Raw genomic sequence first — 23912 nt, 5'->3', positions numbered from 1 at the left:
TTGCAAAAAAAAAAATATTAGAAGTCATAGACTTAGGAGGTATCTTTAAAATCAATTAGTTCAATATTAATTTGACAGATGGATAAAGTAAGGACTAGAGCAGTTAAGTGATTTGCCAGATAACAGTAATAAAAAAGAACACTGACTTAAGAGTCAAAAGATTTGCCTTCTTTTGCTTTAAAAAAATTATACCAAAAAAAATTAAATTAAGAAAATTTAAAAATACAAAACCTCTCTACAACAGGCCAAATTAAGATGAATGAGGATTAAATACATAAATGTTTAGTTGACAGAAAATCTCTCTAAAGAAGGGAAAATATACTGTTACAAATAATACATCCAGACTATTTCTTTTTTTATATAGTTTTTTATTATTATAGCTTTTTATTTACAAGATATATGCATGGGTAATTTTTCAGCATTGACAATTGCAAAACCTTTTGTTCCAATTTTTCCCCTCCTTCCCTCCACCCCTTCCCCCAGATGGCAGGTAGACCAATACATGTTAAATATATTAAAGTATATGTTAAATACAATATATGTATATATGTCCATACCATTATTTTGCTGCACAAGACTAGATGCTATTTCTAACAACTCTCCATGTTGGCTGTTTAACCTCAGACTTGAAAATATTTAGCTCATCATATAGTAGTTTTCCATAAGGATTTGCTGTTAGTAGCCTGCAGCCCTTTGGTTCCCACATGCCAATGGCTTCCCCTTCTTGATCACTCATCAACTGCTCACCCTTATAAGGAACAAGAAAGAAAGCATTTTACAGATAAAAAAAACCTGAGACCCTCAAAAAGTAAGTCTCTTGATCCTTAGCCTCAAGGCCTAGGATAGCTCCTTTCATTTTAATCTAAGTAGGAAATGGCTTGTCACTGTCTAAGGATGCATGAGGATTTGTAAACACTGGACTCCTCCCCCAGCCTATTTTGCATTTATATGCAAAATATATTAAATATAACTAGAGGCATTGTAATTGGTGAGTTGGGAGAGAGAGAGATAAGCTTCTGGTGACAGTGTACAAAAGCTAAACCATGAAAGAGGAGAAAAATTCTGAAAGGAGTGTGGAGGAAGTCTAGACAAAGGGGATAGAAAGCCTGCATAAAGGCAGGAAGATTGGAGTTATAATTTTGTGAGTAAGACCATGTAGACCAGTTTGGTGGAAAGTAGTATGCATGAAAAGTAATATGTAATAAATGAGATTGCAACCAGAAAGTAAAGGTTTTAGAAGCCAGAGGACCTTATATCTTATTCTGGTCACACTAAATGCTTTAGAAAGTTAAATTTCTACCAGGAAGACTAAAGAAGGGAATGACTAAATGCAGAGGAATCAATTAAGAGGCTATTCAAATAGTTTAAAGGTAATGAGGGCCTAGATTTGTGTAGAGTTTGTGTGACTAGAGTGTAAAGGGGAAATATCTGATAGAATCAACAAAACCTGGCAATTTAGAGGTGAAGGAATGGGGATGGTGTGGAGGAAGAATCTGATAAGAAGACTTCAAAAGAAATAGGGGAAGTGAAGAAGAGAAAGAATTTGGGGAAAATATTCTGTTTGAGAGACACTGAGTTGCAGATGTATGTGGTACATCCAATTATGGATGTCTGATATGTAATTATGAGGATATTAAGCTGTAAATAGAAGTCCCCAAGTGTAAGGAAGGAAGTTTTCCTGAGGAGTAAGATAGTAAGCCAGATAATGAATTCCTTGCAAAAGAAGAGATAATGATCTTCAGTCTGGTAGAGAATGGCCATTAAGATCTGACAAGGGTGACAAATCCAGTAGTAAAACTTAAAAGAATTAAGTTGCTGAGTGATAATGGATCTTCTTTACAGGACAATGTGGGACAAACAAACATGATTATTCTTTCTAGCCTAGTGTTTGGAGAGAGAAATCATGAGTGAAGATATATCTAATATTGGTGAAAGTAGTCAGAGATGCAGTGTTTGGGGGCAGAGTGGATATTGCCAGGTTTACACGATGGCATGAAAACAGAAGGAACAGAGAGTTCTGGTGTGAAGGGAAGTTTGTTAGTGATCCTGAGCTAATGGCTGGTACCTCAGTTTTTTAGACTTCCACAGAACTTCTGTTGGAAGGATTTCAGTTGAGGGGACAGACAGTCATTCTTCCAGTCATCATAGTTCACACTCTTGGAGAGACACTTTGGCTGTTCTCCCTCTTTCTCCCCCTCTGTCCTATTAATTGCCAAATCATATTCTACCTAAGCTTTCTTTGTTCCCTTGATCCAATTGAGAGAGCCTCTCTCCTAATGCAGACCCACATCTTCCCATCTAGATCATATCAACAGCCTCTTAATTGGTCACCCTGCTTCCATCCTTTCTAATTCATCCATCACAGAGCTGCCAAACTGATATTTCCTAAAACAAAAATCTGACTATATGATTCCCTTGTTTTAAATTCTTCAATGTCTTGTTACCTCTAAAAGAAAATATAAAACCTACCATTTAAAGACCTCCATCATGTGGCTCCCACCTACCTAAGTCTTATTTCATATTACTCACCTTTACACACTTCCCATTCCAGTCCAAATCCTTACACATGACATTGCTTTTCCCACATCCTTATTTTTGCATGGTGGTTCTGCCCATGTCTAGAATGTACTCCCTCCTGATCTCTGCTTCCATCAATACACAGTTCAGGTGCTGCCACTAACACAAAAATCTTCCAGATACTGCAATTTTCAGTGCTCTCTCCTGCTAAAGAGCATTTTATATAACTTTTATGTATTTTACATTTATTTTTCCACATGTGCATCCTTCCCCCCACAAGTAGAATAGAAGCCCTATGAAGGCAAAGTTTATTTCACTTCAGTCTTTATATACCAGGAATACAAATTCCTGGTATTTTTCCTGGTATTTCATATGAAGCCATGGGTATGGTGAATGCTTAACAAATGTTCGTTGAATGGAATTCAATGTGTGGACTATGGAGAAAAGCTAAGATTTCCCAGGGGAGTTTAGAAAAGCTAATATCAGTCAGCCAGTAAGCATTTATTAGATATCTTTTGTGTACTAGACACTGTGTTAAACCTTGGGTATATAAAGAAAGAACAAAAAAGAAGAAGAATCCCTGCTCTCAAGGAGTTCAGTCTAATAAGGGAGACAAAATGCAGACAACTCTATAGAAACAAGCTATATACTGAATAAATTGAAAATAAAGAACAGAAGGAAGGCACTAGAACATTAGCTGTGTTTTGTGGATTTCAGAAATTGATAGTTTCAAAAAAATTCATTTTGCTTTCCCTGCTATGTGTACATGTCACATGTCTAAACAAGAAGTGACATAAATTTATTTCTGACTCAGTGTGCTGTGATCCATGAATAGAAATGTCTTCTTACAATGTTATATTATTATTTATACTTAGTTATTGTTGGTGGGAATTCTGGCTTGAAATAAAAAAGAAGCCTTTTATTTAAAAACAAAGAAAAAGTAAATGCTTTTCTTTAGACATCAACTAATAATTCATCTGTATAATTTTATAGTTATGGACTCGAGAATGATTCATTTGTAAGGGACTCAGAGTTATAGAATCTCAGAATTACAAGAGACCTCCGAGGTCATCCATCCATCTACTACATGAAACATAAATTCCTTCTGTAACATCTGAATATGTCTTCATCATCTCCTTTAGTCAGAAGCATTAGGAAGTAATGTTACCTATATTCACCTAATTGAAAGACTCCTACAGAAGAAAATATAGACTTAGTCTGAGTTATGGAGCTAGAAGGAGTCTTAAAAAGGATCTTTTTATTTTCAAATGAGAAAAATAAAGTACAAAGAAGTTATATGAAACCCATATGTGCCTAACTAGAATTAATGCAACAAATATTAACCATTGTCCTGGATATCAGGGGAAAGTACATAGAAAAATAAGATATGGCTGCCTTCATATAGTTTACATTCTTGTGGGGTAGATGATGTAAACAAATTACTTTAATACAAGGTATGATGTGAAAGTATATTCAAAAAGGCATTTAATATTATAAGAGTTTGAAGGATTAGAGAAATTACTTCAAACTGAGAGTAGATCAGGGAAAACTTCATAAAAGAGATGGCATTTGAACTATATATTTCAGAAACACTAAAAATTAAATAGGCAGACTTCAGAATATCTATAGACACTGTTAGAAAAATATGAATTATTGATAATGTTGCTCATTTCAGGTGACTGAATATAAGGGAAGATTTCTTAGAAACTAGAGTAATTAGAAACTTAATAACTAGAATTAGGAAGTTGAACTAAATGACCTCAGAGTCCCTATTAATTAAGCTCTTATGGTATGAGCTATATAGCACATAGAAGCACATAGAAGGTATAAGTGTAAGCAGTAACTAAAATATTCAGAATAGCTTTTTATTTATTTTTATTGAAATCTCAATTGAAGTCTGTATTTGAAACCAGTGGTTTAGGACCCTTTACCTATGGAATAATGAATATGTTCTTTAACATAGGTTTTACTGTACTTCCCATCATGTACATTCACTAAATTCCCATAATTCTCTCAAATATAAACATTGTGGAACATAATCCACCAGCTTTTAAAATTCCACTAAAGCCTCAGAGAATAGAAACTCACCCACATAACCTTGTGTTTAGATAAATAAGCTCCATAAAACATATAAAACATAAGTATTATTATTTTTCCCAGTTCTAGCTGATAGAATCTTTCCAATGGCCAGTACTATTTTAAAAAAAGTTCTCACTTTGTTGTACAGCTCCATGAAACCCAGGTTTCCACATATTTTCTTGTCTTTGTGTGATGTTTACCACTTCAAAAAACTTTGTGTTGGTGCAGTGAACCACTGAGTATATTCTTCCAGTTAATCTTTAAGCAAAAGTAAATTGCAAAACCATTATTCCCAGTAGTAGCTCATATCACCTCAGAGAAACTCTTCCTCTCTAATACTGACAAGTCTCTCAATTCATATATGCTTTATTGCTTGATTCATTAACTCCATGGGAAAACTTCTTTAAAATTCTGTAAATTCAATAAAGCAAATTCTACAATGTTCAGTAAAATTATGCTATTTCCCAGAAAACTATTTTTTATAAGGGGAAAAAAATATTGGGAACAGGAAGCCAAAGGGCCAACTCCTTTAAAAGTCTGACCAATATATGCAGTGATCTTCATTCCTGGACCTATCTCTGCAAAGAAATAGTGACTTCTCATATTTTTCTATATTTGGGGGACAACTTGCTCATTATAATTTCTCATAATTTAGTTTTGATTATTTTGTTGTTGTTCTATAAATTGTTTTATTCATTTTTTATATTGTCTTCCTGGTTCTCCTTCCTTTTTTTGTCTCATGTTTCTCTATATTAACTATATTTTTTGTTTTTTTTATAACAAAGCAATATCCAATTTTATATTCATATAGTACATCTTGCTTAGTCATTTCCCTATCAATGGACAGCTTTGTCTCTAGTTTTTTGCTTCTATAAAAATTGTTATAATAAGGATTTTATTGTCAGTAGAGTCTTTAATTTGTCATGACATATCTTTTCATATATGCCTAGTGTTTGAATCTCTTAGAGAATATAGAAATTTTATTAACTATCTTTCCCTAAATTCAAATTTCTTCTTGTAATAGGTGGACCAATTCAAAGTTATACTATTAATGTCTTAATGTGCTTATCTTTCCATACACTTTTAAAAATTGACTATTTCCAATTTTTGTCAGTTTTGCCAATTTTCTAAGTGTGTAATAAAAATGATATTATGAGATTGGACTGAGTTGTAATTTAGGGTAGGTTAGGGAATGATTTAAAAATTACATTTGGACATCATCTTTTATTTTTACCATTTTTTCTAACTAAAAAGTATTTATTTTCTCCCCTCATGCTATTTCTCTTAGAGAAGGCAGAGAGGGAGAGATAAAAGAGAAAAACAAAACTCTTATAGTAAATGTGCATTGTCAAACAAAGCAAATTCACACATTAGTCATGTCCAAAGATGTGTGTCTCAATCTATCTCTCTATATATAAAATGTGTCATTTCTCTGTCATGAGACGGCTGACATATTCTTTATCACTGGTCCTATGGAATCATAGTTGATCATTGCTCAGTTTTTAAGCCTTTAAAATTTGTAATTTGGACTGTTTTTGAAAGAAAAGATCTAGGGTCTGTCTGAGAAATTTTTGTTCATTTTCTTTGAATAATTATATATTAGAGAATGGCTTTTGTTCTTAAAAATTCCTGTTGCTTATATTTCTTAGATATCAGTGTTATCGAAAAAAATCTTGACAAAAAAGATTTTTTCCAATTTGACATTTCCCATCTTATCCTGTTGCTGTTAATTCATTTTTAAATCATGTGATGCCATTTGAAATTTTCTTAGCAAAGATACTCCAGTTCATTTGACAGATGAGGAAACTGAGGCAAACAGGATTAAGTGATTTTCCCAAGTTCACACTGCTAGTAAGTATATGAAGCTAGATTTTAATTTAGGAGTTTTCTTGCCTCTAGGCCCAGCTCTCTATCTACTGCACTGTGTATCTGCCCTAAATTGTCCTGGCTGCATTATTTTTGTTCATGCAAAAACTTTTCAATTTCATATAATAAAAATTATCCATTTTTTTATATTCATGATTTTCCCTTACATGTGTTTGTTAATAATTTATCTCCTATCTTGCTATAAAACATATTGAACTACTTATCTTCTAATTTATTTTTATGATATGATCTTTGATATTAAAGTTACATAACTATTTTGGGTTTGTGGTATATGGAGTCACTGGGGTTATCTATGAAATATTTCACCTGCATAGCTTACACTATTCTGTAATAGCTTTCAAAAACCTAGTTACTTACATAACACAAAGAGGCATTTGAAATGGACTCCCTATACCAACTAGTACATCAACCTACTTAAATGATGTGCCACCCCCTTTGTCTCTATTCTTGTGACAACTTGAGAGCTGAGCCAGTCTATTTGCAGTAAAATTGGTTAATATAATGGTGGCTGGTTAAGAGTAGAATTTCATTTCATTTAAAGGATCCTGCAGACACTGCTTAGAAACAAGCTTGAATGTTTATTTGTGTCTTAGCATTTGATCAAACTTCCTTGAAGTTTCAGCTTTCTAATTGGCTAGGAAAGAAAACTAAGCATTTCTGTTATTCATTTGTGTCTTGTATTTTACGTTGAAAATAAATCCCAAAATAATAAGTGTTGGATACCCAGGAGCTCCTAATGCTTCAGTTACTAAAAATGATCAAGATATTGAGGCTAAGTCCTTAGTGAATATTATGTGGAAAGCCTATGGTGTATATTGCCAAAAGGACCAAGCAAGGACAACAAAATAATAGGAATAAATAGATTTACTGCAGCTATTATGCAGTAATTCACCAAATATATGCAAAGTTTTGTTTATTGTTGTTGCAGATTGGGCAGGAGAGGGCAAAAGAAGAAATGTTTTGTTAATGTTAAATAAATCCACATAAATGAGTGATAAATAGCATCCAAGGTCCATTCAACCTCAACCATCTTGTAATCTTTAGTGTGGAGTTCATACATAGGTGTATTGGCCTTTAGTCATAAGATGCCATTTTCTTCATCTCCTGGTTAGTTTATGAAGGCATAATATACAGTTCACAGAATAAAGTTTGATTTTGGCAAAGCAAGAGATTTTAGTATTAGATTATACTACCTCCTCCTTTCAGTCATTTTTTTATTAGTTCCATTAAGTAATTTACCTGGGGATTTTATGGCAATTTAGAAAAAAAGAAATTCCTCAACTTTTTTGATCTATTACCAGTTCACAGAGTTAATTTATCTATTTATTTATTTGCATAATAGTATATTGTTTGTATAAATATAATTATACATGTTATTATGTGTATATATGTATAATTATATTAATTGTATGATATAATATTATTTATTTGTTGTTGTTGCAAGAAAAAAAAGTAGATGGAGAAAAAATAGAACTCATTCTCTGGGTTCTGGATTTATGGCTCCATTAGTGTTAGAAATTCTTGGCGTAGAAACTTTCTACACCCATGCACATAGACAAATCACAATAATGTAATATATTTAAAGAGCTGATTGAGGCATAGAGAGGATAAGTGATCTGATCATCAGACAAACCCAGGTTTTCCTAACTGCAAGGCCAACTTTCTTTCCACCAATGATTGGTATTGATATAGCACAATGCAAACATCTCATTTGACCTTTACAAACCACCCTTTGAAGAATTACAGATACTTTCTCTTTTACAGATGAAGAAACTCAGCCTCTGAGAATTTGCATGATTGGTCCAGGGTCATACAGATAGTAAAAGATCTTTTAAACTATTAGTCCATGAATTTCTTCACTATGTCATGCTGCATCAGCATAATAGATGATTCAAATAGCAAAATAGTTCAGAAGTTTGGAAATCAGTTGTCTTTGAGCTTTATCTTGTTAGCTATGTCTTTCTCTAGCTAATGTTAAAATTAGAAAACTTACTTTCTCTAAGCATAAAGGAATCAATTACTGGGATTATTGGAGTGACAATACTTACATATAAACATATATGTGTTTGAGAAGAGAAAGACAGGGGAGGGATGCCCGATTAAAAATGTAATGATAAACTGTGTGTGATTAAAGTCTAACTATATTTTGATATAGAAATATTTATCAGTTTTATGATTGCTTTGTCTTTTTGCCACATGCAACCCATTTCATCTTAGTTTTCCACTATTTAGTTATCTTTTCCAATGAGAAACTTGAATTACAAAGAAATTAAATCTCATCTTTCTCCAGTCTGTTCTTTACATAGCTACCACAAAGATATTCTTAAGTCTATGTCATTCCTTTACTCAACAAACCCTATTTTTTCTAGAAACAAATGGAATTCATCTGCCTGTCATTTAAAGCCCCTCCTAATCTGGCTCTAACCTACCTTTTCAGATTTATTATATTTAATTTAAATATTTATTTTCACATCTTCCTTAGGATCCTAGTGATGAATCTAAATTCAAAATCAACCTCAAACATTAACTAGCCATGTGATACTGACTCACTTAACTCTCTACTTCAGTTTCCCCATTTGTAAAATAGAAATAATAATAATAATAGCACTTGCTCCCAGGATTGTTGTGGAGATAAATGAGATTTTATTTGTAAAACCCTTTACAAACCTTAAAGCACCATATAAATGTTAACTAATTATTAGAAGCAGATAGGTAGCTCAGCAAATAGAGCACCAAAGACCTGAATTCAAATGTGGCCTCAGATATTTAATGGCTGTGTGACTCTGAAAAAACCTTTTTCTGCCTCATTTTCCTCATCTGTAAAATAAGGCAAACTGCATTTGCCACTCAGGCTTGTTATGATGATTAAACGAGATATTACTTATTAAGTGTTTTGCTAATTCAGTGCAGCCAAATTGTCTCCCTTGCTATTTATCACATCATCATCCCAGTACCTTCAGGATCAGCCTAACATTTTTATATATCTCTAATTGTCTAACCTTTCTTTATATTGAGTCTGATTGTTCCTTTTTACAATTTGTATTCCCTAAAGACAGCTATTATGCATATATCACCTCACCCTCAGTTTTCTCCAAGCTAAATATTCCCAAGGTCTTTCTGTAACAGGTGGGGATGGGCCAGGTGATGTTATAATAGTAATAGCTGCCTACCACCACCATAACCCTCTTCATTTCGTGCTTTCTTGCAAGCTACAGAAAAGCAGTGTCTCTTAACCAGAAAGGGAACATAGTACCGATTTTGGCCACCAGGGGGTGATAACATCAAGCTACTAATAAAATGAATTCACCAGAGGACATATTTAAGCTTTTCCAAACACAGGATCTTCCTGCATCCAGACTTTTCTATCGATTCCCTTTCGATCCACTGTAGGCAGAACAAACTTTGGTACTAAAACCTTAGTCCCACACTTCACTGTGCTTATAAAATTTTCTTACCATTTTCATATTAGTCTTTTGCCTGATCTCATCTCTATTTCTATATAAATAACTGGAGCTCTACTAGAAAAAGGAAGAGGGAAAGAAGGATCTGAATAATGGCATAATTCTAAAGAATCTCAAACCACGGATGTGGCTACTATTTTAGCATTTGCTTTTTTGCAGAAGATAATAAGGTTTAGAGCATTATTTATTCAGAAAAGATCTCAAAATACAATTTAAAAAACTCCTTGAGGGCAGGTGCTATTTCATTTTTATCTTTGTATCTCAGCACTTAGCATGATATTTTGAACTTGATAGCACTTAATGAATGTTTGCTAAATTTAGTTGAAAAATTCTTACTCAAAACAAGTTAAAATCTAAGCAATCAGTGTTTGATATAAATAACATCTTCATGTCAGCTAATAAGCAGGATAATGATAACAATAGCTAACATTTACATAACTTTAAGATTTGCAAAATGCTTTACAAATATTTTTTGGTCCTCAAACCCTGAAAGGTAAGTACTATTATTATTTTCCTCATTTTACATTTCTGAAAATTTTACAAAACTGAAAACAGAAGTTAAGTAACTTGCTCAGTCACATAGTTGGTAGGCATCTGAGACTGGATTTGAAATCAGGTTTTTCTAATTCTATTTCCTGCACTTTATTGTATCACCTAGATGCTCTAGCTAATCCAGAAAAGTCCTTCTCTTAAATATACCCTTGTTGCTACTAGCTAATCCATAATTTCAAGATATTTGCAAGTCTTCATTTTAATATGCACAGAGTGAATAGATATGTATATTTCCTTATACAGGAAACAGGATAGCTGATGTCAGGCAGACTCATCTTCATGAGTTCAAATCTGACCTCAGACACTTACTAGCTATGTGACCCTGGGCAAGCCATTTAGCTTTGTTTACTTCAATTTCTTTATCTATCAAATGAGCTGGAGAAGGAGATGGCAAAGCATTCTGGCATCTTTGCCAAGAAAACCCCACATGAGGGTCCAGAGAGTCAGACATGACTGAAAAATAGACAAAATGTTGATAACAGAAAAGTACAAGGTAATATTGTTGCAATTAAGATAAGAAAAGCTTCTGCTGGAAGAGTGAAGCTTGTTGTCAAGTTCATAACTATGAGGTAGAATGTCTTGGGGATAGAACTTGAGACATAAGACCAAAAGATATGAATGGGGGGATGTAAAATTAAGGGATTGAACTAAATGATTTTACTATCCTATGATTCTGTAACCTCTAAAACTGGTTTACATATAGAAATTTCCTTGCATATTATTGAGAATCTGTCACCAAAAGTGTGTTACTCGTGATTCATTCTGGCATAGAGATGACTCTGGAGTCTTAAAAATTGTGCTTTCTAGGTATAAATTCTAGCATACACTAGACTTAAAAATTTCCAGATACAGGAATCTTTTAGCAATAACATAGATATCTGTTGTCTGAGATTAAGTCTGTTTAAATTCAGAGAGTCTTATCAGCAGAAATTTTGTTCCACAAATTAAAATTTTTGGCCATAACAACCCATAAAACAAGGAAAAATACAAAGTGATTCTCAAACATTAACTCACAGGACCATAGATTTAAAGCATAAAGGATATTTAGAGACAGTTATTCCAACCCCCTCATTTTACAGATGAGGAAACTGAGGCTGAGAAAAATTAAATGAGTTGACCAAGGTCATATAACTAGTAAGTGATTCAGAATTTGAACCCAGGTCTTTGGAATCCTATTTGACCTATAGTTTCTGTAATGGAAATGGAAAAGTGGGAATAGAACTTGTAGAACTTTAAGGTTTACAAAACATTGTTAAAAAATATATCATTTTATCTCCATCACAATCTGGGAGGTGAATGTTGTTATTATCATCATCCCCATTTTACAGATGAGGAAACAGAGACTATCAGAAGTTAAGTTGTTACACAACTAGTCAGTGGTCTGAAGCCAGATTAGAACTAGATCTTCCTGTTTACAGCTTGAGTGGTTTATCTACTGTCGCCTAGCTGCCTCTATAAATAAAATTTTGAAATCAGAAGAAGCAATATCTAAGTTAGGGGTTCTTACCTGGGATTTATCGATAGCTTTCAGGAGATCTATCAGTCTAGATGGGGGGATGATATCTTTTGTCTTTACTAACTTTTGATTTCCTTTATAATTCTATGAATTGTATTCTATGCATTGAAAGTATTACTCCAAGAGGGGTCCATAGATTAGACCTCACTTCATTGTCACATAGATCTATGACATCAAAATGAACAAGAATCTCTGCCCTAAGTGAATATATGATTCATGGCCCCTCCTTAGTTGGGCAAATGAATGAGTTTACAAAGTTCATTTTGTAATGTGCCCAAAGCCAACAAGATGTATCATTCTGTGGGACACTTAGTCATCTTATCTTGCAGTACACATAATGAATATGAGCAAACTGACAACAATGAAAATGATTGCAGTTTATGCACAACATCATTTGCAAAAAGGATGAAGTTGTAGGAAAATTCTATTAATAACTTAACAGCATCCTCTGAGTCACAATATACGTTGATACTGAGTAAAAAAGTTAGACATAGAGAAGTACCATATTGGGATAAGTAGGACCAAGAAATGAAATAATTTTAAAGTATTTGGCTAATCCAAAGACTTACATATGGTGTATGTGTCATTAATACTTTCATAATGAAGAGTTGGAAAAATGTTGAACACCACACACGATAAAATATGAAAGACTGCTATTATTCCTTCTACATTGAGAGGGTTAGTAGTGTAGTATCCTTTGATTTAAAAAATCCATGTGAAATTTCTTGGCTCCCCCTTCATGACAGAAAAGGAATCTGAATTTTTTTTCTTGTTCTTCTATGGGATATTTACAGCATCTTACTGTAAAATTTGGGTTAAATATTTCATTGTATTCTGTATAATACATAATGCATACATCTTATGCATTTCTGAATTTCTAAATTTTTTCTCTGTCATCCACCTTCTTTTATGTATCATCTGTGCCTTCCATAAAACTCTCCCCAAATTCCCATTTTAATTTCTTATCCCAACTTATGATATATCAAAACCATGATGAAAAAAAATTGTGATGTAGATGGCATAACTGTATATTATAAAAGACAGGTTATAAGCGTTCTTAACCTAAAGTCCCTGAACTTTCTTCTTAATCTTTTGATTATTGTTTTAATGTAATTGGTTTCTTTTGTAACTCTAGAGTATTTTGTGCATTTAAAAACATCCTGGGAAGAGATCCATGGCATCATCATATTGCCAAAGAATCCACTTTCACAGATACATAAAAAGTTAAGAACTCCTGGGTTAAAAGAAAGATCAGAATAAATACTGGATTAGAAGAAAGAATAAAGATTAGGGAAAAAACAAATCTTGGACAGGAGCCATAAATAGACCATGGTCCAGAATTGAGTAGGAGGGAAAAATTGGGTGGTCTCATATTTGAAAATTCACACAATTCTTTTAATAGTTAAGGCAATTGAAACAAAATAGTTGATTCCATTAACATTGGAATTCTCCTGATCATGTTATATGTCCACAAAAAAAATGGAACACTATAATATTAAAAGAATAAAAATATAATATATATAAGAGCAATTGTGAAAGTAAGCAGAGATGGGTGAAAGAAACAGCAAAATAAGCATCATCAGGAAAATGTAACACCAGAAAAGAAGGTAGATTGGTTATGGAGTCGAAATGAAAAACAACAGGTAGGAAATCCAAGTAGTATATATTTTATTTCTGTGCTATCCAAAAGAACCAGAACAAAGCATTTGATACTCACAGGATTATCCATGAGCAAGTAGGACTTGCTTAAGTTATCTGTTTTGATGGGGGGAGTACTCATCCCTAATGTATCAAAATATTTTCCAATATCCACTATAGCTTTTCTAAAATAATCTATAGTTTCTCTCTATCTAGACTACTTTAATAACCTATCCCTTCAGAACCTGGTCTCCTCCTACCTTTCTAGTCTTCTCAGATCCACTACTATTTGCTCTAATCCAAAGCCACTGATTTCCTTGTATTACACAACTCACAAGCTCACCTCACTCTAAAAAGTTTCACTGACTGTTCCCCATTCCTGAAATTCTACCCTTCTCCTCTCTACTGCCTGACTTTCCTAGTTTCCTTCAAGTCCTAACTAAAATCTCATCTTTTACAGGAAGTCTTTACCAATGCCCCTTAATCCTAGTATCTTCCTTCTATTATTTCCAATTTATCCTTTATACCTTTTGACTGATTAACTATTCTTCCATATTTTTCCTTCCTCTTTAATCTATTCTCCACACCACTACCTGAATAAGCTTCTTTTTTTTAAATAATAAACATTTTCCCTAGTTACACATTTAAAAAAAAATTTTAACATTGTTTTCCATTTAGTTAACTTTTTTTTGAAGGTGGTGTTTTGTTCAGTGGATTTTTTTTTTTTTTTTTTTTTAACTTTTAGAGCTCTGCTCCTGGAGTAAAGGGGGCATTGTCCCAAGCTTCTTGTGTAGCTCTGAGTCTTGCCTTTGAGCATAAAGGCCCCTTGTGTTTGCAGGGGGTAGCTTTGTTTGTTCTTTTTAGGAAACAACTTGGTTTCCCAGAGTTTGCCTTCTGAGCTGGGACTGGAAGCTGCCCCACTGATCTGCTCCTCTACTGAGTTAGGACCAAGCATCTCAGTTGCAGTTTTGCAGGAATTAAGACCCTCTCAATGACTTTCCCAGAGTCTGTCTGAGCTGGCCTGAACACCCTTTTCACCCCAATGAAACTGACCTTTCTTGAAGTTTTTCCAATCTATCTTTAACCTGAGAGTGGTTTCATCCCATCAGATTCTATTCAGAGACTTGGTTTCCTGTGGTTTTCAAGGGAAACTGAGAGAGCTCAAGCAACTTCCTGGCTTCACTCCATCATCTTGGCTCCACCCCCTGAAGTCCTTACCACTTGTTTTTAAAATTTTTGAGTTTCAAATTCTCTCCCTAGTTCTTCTGAGTTATAAGTTATACATATGCAGTCATGCAAAGCATTTCCATATTACTCATGATGTGAAAGAAAACTTAGATTAAAAAAAAACAAGAAAAGTATAAAGTTTTTAAAATATGCTTTAATTTACCTTCATACTCCATCAGTTCTTTCTTTAGAGGTGGAAAGCATTTTTTCATTTTATGTCTTTCACAATTATCTTGCCTCTTTGTATTACTGAGAATGGAGTCATTCACAGTTGATCATCATATGGTTATTACTGTGCACAATGTTCTCCTGGTTCTGATGCAGACCTAATAGTGGCATTTCTGGGTCAAAGGGAATGCATACTCTTATAACCCTGGCATTGTTCCAGATTGCTCTCCAGAATGATTGGATAAGTTCACAACTCTACCAATAGTTCATTAGTGTCCTAATTTTTCCACATTCCCTCCAATATTTGTCATTTTCCTTTTCTGTTATATTAAGCAAAAGGTATAATATCATATCTCAGAGTTGTTTTAATTTGCATTTCTTTAATCAATAGTGATTTAAAGCATTGTTCCTTATAACTATAGATAACTTTGTATTCTTCATCTGGAAACTGCCTGTTCATATCTTTTGATTATTTGTCAACTGGAGAATAACTTATATTTTTGTAAACTTGACTTAGCTCTCTATGTATAGTTGAGAACTGAGGCCTTTTTCAGAGAAACTTGCTGTGAAAAGTTTATCCCTCCAGTTTTTTGCTTTCTTTCTAACCATGGCTGCATTGATTTTGTTTGTATGAAACCTTTATAATTTAGTATAATCAAAATTATCCATTTTACATCCTGTAATATTCTCTATATCTTGGTTAGCCATAAATTCTTCCTTTATTCATATATCATTGTAAAAGGCTGAAACTATGAAAAGGTGCACTTGAATCAGACAACTGAGCACTTAAGGCTAATTACCTATTCGATAATGACTCTATTCACATATGTTTGGAAAAGTGGCCCTTCTCATGTTTCGGTGCTGGTTCAATGTTTGGTATATACAGATAATCGTAGGCAAGGATTAGAGGGTGGGGTGAGACAAGCCAGACTCACTTGGAGGCAGGATGAGGAGGAGAAAGGTGGAGATTCTGGAATCCAGAATATCAGACAGATAAACTATTCCATTTCCCCTAATCTGCTTATGGTATCACTCTTATCTTGATATATTATGTAAGATGTTAGTCTGTATCTACTTTCTACCAAACCGTTTTGAAGTTTTCCCAGAAGTTTTTGTCAAATAATGAATTCTTGTTCCAAAAGCTTGGATCTTTATATTTATAAAACACTGAATTACTATGATCAATTACTATTGTGTCATATATTTAATCTATTCCATTGATCCACCACTCTTGTTTCTTAGCCAGTATCAAATTGCTTTGATGATTACTACTTTGTAAAAAATTTTGACATCTAGTAAGGCTAATCACCCACCTTCCATCACACTTTTTCTTTCATTGATTCTCTTTATATTCTTGATCTTTTGTTCTTCCAGATTAATTTTATTGTTATTTTTCTAGCTCTGTAAAATAATTTTTGGTTGCTTATTATGGTACTGAATAAGGAAATTAATTTAGTTATAATTATTGTTTTTATTATATGAGTTCAGTCTACCCATGAGCAATTAATTTTTTTTTCATATTGTTTAGATCTGACTTTAATTGTGTGGAAATTGCTTTATAATTTGTGTTCATGTAATTCCTGGGTTTAACTTGGTAGGTAGACTTCCAAGTATTTTATATTGTCTACAGTAATTTTAAATGGAATTTCCTTTTTATCTTTTCCTGCTGTACTTTGTTGAAATGCTGGTGATTAATGTGGGTAATATTTTATTCTTCAACTTTACTAAAAATGTTCTTTATTTTAACTAGATTTTTAGTTATTCTCTAAGATACTCCAAGTTTATCTTCATATCATCTGCAATAATGAGCTTCTTATATTCCTACTATAATCATATGAATCTCCTAATCAAAGCCCTTTATTAGTTTTTGTCTATGTGAAGTATAAAATTCTGAATCAGGTTTTCAAGGCATTCCATAATCATCCTATGTCAACTGACCTATCCATCTCTATCTAATTTATTCCCCTTTATATTGCCTACATTTCAGGTAGATCTGACTCCTTTATAGTCTCCAGTTCTTAAATTCTCATCCTTCAATGCTCACCTTAAATCCTACTTCATTCATGAAGTCTTCTCGACTTCTCCTCCCCCACTTTCAGATCAAAGCAAACTTTCCTTTATCTGATTTCTCATAGGAATTTTTTCTAAATCTCTCTATTTCCAGTTACCTGCTTTGCCCTATGTTGTAACTATTTGTTATTTTCGTAATATCTCAAAAGTCATCTTGTCCAACTCATAATCAGAAGAAACCCTCTTTACAGTGCTGAATGGCCTCAACCAGCCTTAGTTGAAAACTTCTAGTCAACAAAGAAATTAGGGTAAATTGGAGTTCAAATATAGTTTTTCACTTTAGTCATAAAGCCAAGCTTTCTTATTTCCAGTCTATAAAAGTTAATCTGCAGTACACACTGGTGTTGTTGTTATTGTTATTATGTGGCAACCACCAAAGCTTATTTCATCTTAGCCTGTATTTTAAAAGGCATGTTATCTAGGACCATAGGGGTTTTAGTCTCCCTCTATTTGCTCTGGTCATTCTACATGTAATCCAGAGGTGGAGGGTTCCTTCCAAAGCTGTCCTTCCTACTTTGAGGGGCAATTCTATGTTGTGCTCCATACTCAGTTCCCACAGTTCTCTCTCTGGGGGTAGATGGCTCTTTTTATCACAATATCATTTGTGATGAAGATATTTTTCTGAAATAGAAGTCTCTGAAAAGAATTTATCTTCATTAACATTTCAGATTTTAGGGAGTACTACATTTAGGGATACATGCATAAATAGGTCACTTGGTAGACTTTAATAGTGAGGCACTACTTGGCCTTCCTGGTTTTGTAAAATAAAGTTTTTCACATTTAACTTTGTAAGCCCCAACTCTGAACACAGTATTTGCACACAGTAAGTTTTTAATTAATGTTAGTTGAATTGAATTAAATTTGTAGAAAGGATATTAAACTATAGAATCTAATAATTGTGGTGGGGGTGAGAGACTACTGCCAAGAGGAGGATGGAGTCACAAAACCTTAGAAGTTCACATCTCTCTTGATAACATGATTTGGCCATGCAAGTCAGATACATGATAATTCAGAGTCTTCACATTAGAGGAAATAAGATTGTGAGGGTGTGTTCTTTAAGCAGCAAAAGATCTGCCTTTTTCCCCTTTTCCTTTTTTATGATCACTGACTCAATAATCTTAGAAAGAGCTACTTATCTTCTTAAGCTAGAGTGAAAATGTCATTAGCCTTAGCTAACACCAACTTCTGGGAGAAAGGGCAAGGGAATTAAGACAGACTAGAGGTTTTCCTAAGTAAAGAAATTGTTTTGGGGGGGAAATGCAGATTATTTTCTTCTTATTTTCATAAGACCAAGATTTCTAATACCAACCTGTAAAATACCAAAACTGTAGTATACTTTCCCATTCCTCTCAGCTCAAAAAAAAAAAAAAAAAAAAAAGAATATGAATGTATACATAATTGTATGTATTTATGTGTATATGTTTGCCTGTGCAAATATGTGTATGAGAACTCAGAAAATTACATGTTAAATAATAAAATACTGCAAACTTAGTAAAAATAATGTTTCTTTATATAAAATAAATTTTCTTTAGAGTACAGTGTTATATATAATTAAATATATCACATATATTTAAGCTTGAACCAATTTTGATACTAAGTCAGTCTAAACCAACTTAAGAGCTCATCACTAGACCTATGCTTTTGATGAAACCCACCCAAATGTAGCTTAGCTTGCTCTTCACAGAGCAAAAGTGGGGGGAAGCAATCTAATTAATTTGCTAATAAACACATAAATTAGAACAAGAAACTAAGATTAGAGATGACATTTTATACTGCAAGAATCCAGGGATGAAAGGGTTCTGTCTATTTTCAAATGCTTTTTTTTGTAACATGTATTTATAAATCTCATTTGGAATTGCCCAGCCCACGCACAAGAAACCAAACATTACTGGGGAAGTCTGTTCAGAGTGGGGTAAGCAGCAAATGATACTCTCCAGACATGCTTCAGTAATTCCCAATTCCAAGAAATCTCAGCTTTGGAATTCTGCCCTTCAAGTGTAAATCCTCATTTATTTTTTCCCTCTAGTCATAGAGTATTATTTCATTATGGAATAGAGGTGACCTTAGAATATTAAAAACTAAGCCATTGAGAGAAGCAGAATTTCTGGGTAATTTCTGTTGAATTGAAAAGCCTTCAAACATTAGCTGAGCAACAATGAACTGTGAGTCTATCTAAATTCAAAACAGTTCATCCTTCTGTAGAAGGCTGGCTCACCAGTAATGAGGATTTATTCTGGTTATACCTCCTAAAACCATCTACAAGGTAGCACAATAATAGACACTGTAGTATTCACTGAGAATTCTAGAACCATCTTTTAGAAGAATACATCTTTATTTCAGTATAATTGGTCTCCTTTATAATATTTTCCTTTGTAATTCTGTATATTTTATCTTATGCATTTTAAAACATTATTCTAAAAAGAGATCTAAAACATCACCGAATTGCCAAAGGATCTTACAATGTAAAACAGATTAAGAACCCATATCCTACACCAAAAAGTCATAGACCATATGACTTTGGATGAAATATAGTGTTTTATTTTGAGGCCCCCTTCATATTCAAAATTGGAATGGAAGTGATGCTAAGTCCTCAAAGGTCATGCCAGCCACGTGCCAACTTTTAAACATTCTATCAAGAAGATAAGATTATAAGCCTGGCAACAGAGAACCATCCAAATTGTATGGGAAATCTTATCACCAAGAGGTTGGTCCCCAGATAATGATTTTTTTTTTAGCCACAGCAATTCCTAACACCATCTACTAAAGTATGGATTTGGTATTCTGCATTAGAAGAGAGAGTGATAGTACTCCATTGAAATCACAAATATTGAAATACTGAAGCTGAAACTAGTTTTTCTTTGTTTTCTTTTTCTTTCTCTCTCTCTCTCTCTCTCTCTTTTTTTTTTTTTTTTTTTTTTAAGTGTAGACATTACAAAAATGAACCCTGGGAATTAAGTTTCACAAGTAGGAATGTTTCTTGAAATTAATTCTAAACTCTCAGTCTGTCTGGAGACAACTGCATGTACAATAAGCTTTCTTGCACTCTGCCATAATTCCTAACATAACATATTCCTGTATTATCAACTTAAGATGATCAGTAAAATCCACAAGAATCCAGTAAAAGTTCCTAAGTTCTCTACAAATGGCTCATCTGTTTCACCCTCACAGTCAACATCCTATCAGTCTTTATACCTTACCAAACTACTTTGCTTTGAGATCCTTTCTAGGTCTAAATTTATAGTATCTATTTAACATTCAGAACCCTTCCTTACTTGTTTCCACATTCAGCCCTTTCTAGTCTTCTTACACCTTGTGTATCCTACTCTTTGATCTCCAATGAGACTAGCCTCCTTGCTGTTTCTTGTATAAAATACTCAATTTCTGGGCATTTTTTCTAGCTGTCTCCCATGTCCAGAGTATTCTCTCTTTTCATTTCCCCCTCCACCTGCTACAGAAAGCCTTTCTTGATCCCCCTTAATTCTAGTTCCATCTTTCTGATGATTACTTTCAATTTATCCTACTTCTTTGAACATGGCTGTTTACATGTTGTCTCTCCTATTAAACTATGAGCTTCTTGAGAAAAGAGATTGCATTTTGCTTTTCTTTGCATCCCCATAGCTTAGCACAGTGCCTGTCACATTTAATAAATGTTTGTTGAGTTACTGACTAACTGATCCTATGATCTTATGACTGAATTTGACCTGAGTTCTGACACTTAACAGCTATATGACCTCAGGAAAAGTATGAGTCTTGGTTTCCTCACCTTTAAAATGGGAATAATACAAAACTAACATTTATATAGTATTTTAAAGTTTGTAAAACATTTTACATAAATCCTCATTGAGTCTCTTGCCAACTTTAGGCTAAGAATCTTCAGGGTTGTATCATGAAATAATTTTATGAAACATTTTCTGACCATTGGAGCAAGAGGTGTGGGAAAAGCAAAAGAAATTATAATATCAATTTCATACTTTTCTTAGTAAATGAAATGTAATTGGCAAAATATGATAGAACTTAAGGCTAAAGAAAAGTGTGCACCCTTCTTTACCAGAAATATTAACACAACACGCTGGCTTATACAAAAGAAATATATTTGTGTATTTTTATACCTTGCTTAGTTATTTTTTAGTCATGCCTTAACTCTGTAAGCCCTTTTGGTGTTTTCTTGACAATTATACTAAAATATTTTTCCATTTCCTTCTCCATCTCATTTGATAGATGAAGAAAATGAGACAGCATTAAATGACTTGTCCAGAGTAACACAAGTAGTAATTATCTTAGAGGCTGGATTTGAACTCAATAATAGGATTCTTACTCACTCCAGGCATGGTACTTTATCAACTGCCCTAATTTTTTTTTTAAACATGGATGTATCCTTAAGTTTTAAAACCTTTATTCTGCTATCCTTACTAAAATATGGTACAAGATCATAATATTCTTAAATTTAGATGAGGATAAGCTATGTCAGAGATTTTTCTCTGATGCGTTTTGGTTCCTGAGTGGAATTAAATGATTAGGATTCTGCTACTACCTAATTATGTGACCTTGGGCAAATTGGCTTCCCCTCTCTAAGTCTCTATTTATAAAATGAAGGAGAGACAAATAATTTTCCAATCATCCTGCTGCATTCTGCCTTTAGGTTCATTTACTTTGGCAAATAATGTCAGATTTTCTTCAAACTTTGTTATTCTGATATTCTTTATTTCAGCTCTCCTTTTTGTGTGTGTTTGAAATCTGTCAATATCTTGTAGAGAACCTAATGCTTTAGAGAGATTATCCAGTGTTTGTTGTTTGTCTTTTAAAATTTTTTTTTTATAAAAATCTGTCAGGCCTAATTTCCATCCTTATTTCTTCCTTTACTTCTTTTGTTGAGCTTCAAAACCACTCTAAACACTAAGGGTTCTTACAATTGTTCTATTGTCATTTCTGACAGTTTTTTGTAGTGTTATCACAGTCTATTATGATTTTCATATTGCTTTTACTTTATAATCTTTATTGTTTTGAGAACTCTTTTTGGTTTATTCTTTTTTCTATCTCCCTTATGGTTTTCCTTGTGATGAATTTTTTCCTTTTCCTGCTGTTTTTCTTATTATTCTTTTTCTTCACTTGAGGCCATTTCTTACTATTTTTGAGGTGATAAAAGGAAGCTAAATTTAGATGTATCCATGTACTCAGAATCTTGCCTCAGATCTTTCAATACTATATGTTCTCTTCAGTTCATAACTCATCAAAATACAAATGGATCATAGTCAAAGGTATTTAGAGAATAAGCTACAAAGCTTTAGAAAACAGTCAAACACAGTATATATAATAAATATTTAATAATATTTAAATATATTCACTGCCTTTTTCCCCACAAGGTGAAAGACCAACAGAATTGTGTTTTGTTTTGTTTTTTAATATTTAGGAAGCACACAGAGGACTCTTCATACAACAACTCCGTCCTACCCAAAATTTACAGCCAAGAATAAAACTGAAGATGTTTGGCCATTCAGGATCTGGAAAAACTACTCTTGTGGAATCTCTCAAGTGTGGACTCATTAGGAGTTTTTTCAGACGTCGAAGACCCAGACTTTCCTCCACAAATTCCACAAGGTTTCCTCCTTCTCCCTTATCTTCCAAGCCAACAGGTAAGATAATTTCTGGTTAAAATTCTGTATAAAATTTTGGTATTTGTGTTGATTCACATTATGGTATCATGATCTGAAAATCATACTAGGTCTTAATTCATTTGGCTATGTGTTTCAGTTTCTTCTGAGGCATGTAATTAATCTTTAGGTTTCCACTATTACATTGAGATCCCAAATCTGTGGAGAACAAGTAGCTAATGCGATGCCCCAGTCTGGGCTTCTATATAACTTAGGAAGCCAAATTATGTTAGTATTATCTGATTTTCCTTTTATTAATCTAGGTTATAAGTATCTGAAGGGAGTAATTAGCTAAAACAAGACTGACTAGACTCAGCATTGGAACACTTGTCCCTTATTGCTTACTATCCCTTAATGGAGGAATTACAAGTTTCTCTTATCTATATCTGCCAAGACCAAAATATCCCTCTGCCTAGTAAGTTGGCTGTTATTGATAGGTCTGTATTTCATGAAAATAGAAGTTTAGACTTGGAGACTCCACTTACTGCATTGAAGTTCATCTTCTATATATCTAGCATGCATATAAGAGGAAAATATAAAAGATATCCTAATGGTCTTCCTGCTGAGAGTGCTTAGCTAGCCTCACTGGAATTCTAAAGGCTTAGATAGAGATTGGAGATTCGGTGCATCCTGCCATCAGAGACCCCATATTCAGTTATATGACCTCATTTGGAGTCACAAGTCACAATTTTAAAAGCTTTGGTCTAAAATATAGTATGATATAAAGCATAGAGTATTGAACATAAAGTCAGAAAGAGCTAAAATCCAATCTAACCTCTGACACTGGAAAGTAGCCATGATCAATGCCTCATGATAGAAGTCTCAAATAAAATAGCATATGGAAAGCACTTTGCAGACTCTAAAGCATTATGCAAATGTTTAGAAATTGTTATAGCAGCCAAAAAAAAAAAAAAAAAAAAAAAAACTAGTGTTACCTTAACCTGCATTAAAAAAGGTATAAAATACAGGAAGATAGAAATGATTGTCTTATAGTCTGTTCCAGGCACACAATAAAACAAATCCTGATTTGTAGAATTTGATGATTCCTGAGATTTAAATGCAGCAGCCTCCAGCATACTCTTAGTTATACCCTTTTTTGCAAATGAGAAAAAAAAAATGTGTTTCCCCTAAGAAAATTCATAAATCTGT

General features: G+C 33.3%; 1 protein-coding gene across 3 annotated transcripts in view; it reads left to right on the top strand.

Annotated features, from left to right (window-relative positions):
- Positions 1–23912, top strand: part of DAPK1 (death associated protein kinase 1) — a 228293-nt gene that overhangs the window by 183023 nt on the left and 21358 nt on the right. For all 3 annotated transcript variants that reach the window (XM_031937794.1, XM_031937789.1, XM_031937801.1), the window contains one exon: positions 22523–22745. In XM_031937794.1, coding sequence (XP_031793654.1) covers positions 22523–22745 — 223 coding nt within the window. The remainder of the gene's footprint in view (positions 1–22522; positions 22746–23912) is intronic.

This window comes from Sarcophilus harrisii, chromosome 1, assembly GCF_902635505.1.
Source record: "Sarcophilus harrisii chromosome 1, mSarHar1.11, whole genome shotgun sequence".
NCBI lineage: Eukaryota > Metazoa > Chordata > Mammalia > Dasyuromorphia > Dasyuridae > Sarcophilus > Sarcophilus harrisii.
The sequence above is the reverse complement of the archived record's forward strand: the minus strand, read 5'-3'. Positions and strand labels throughout refer to the sequence as shown.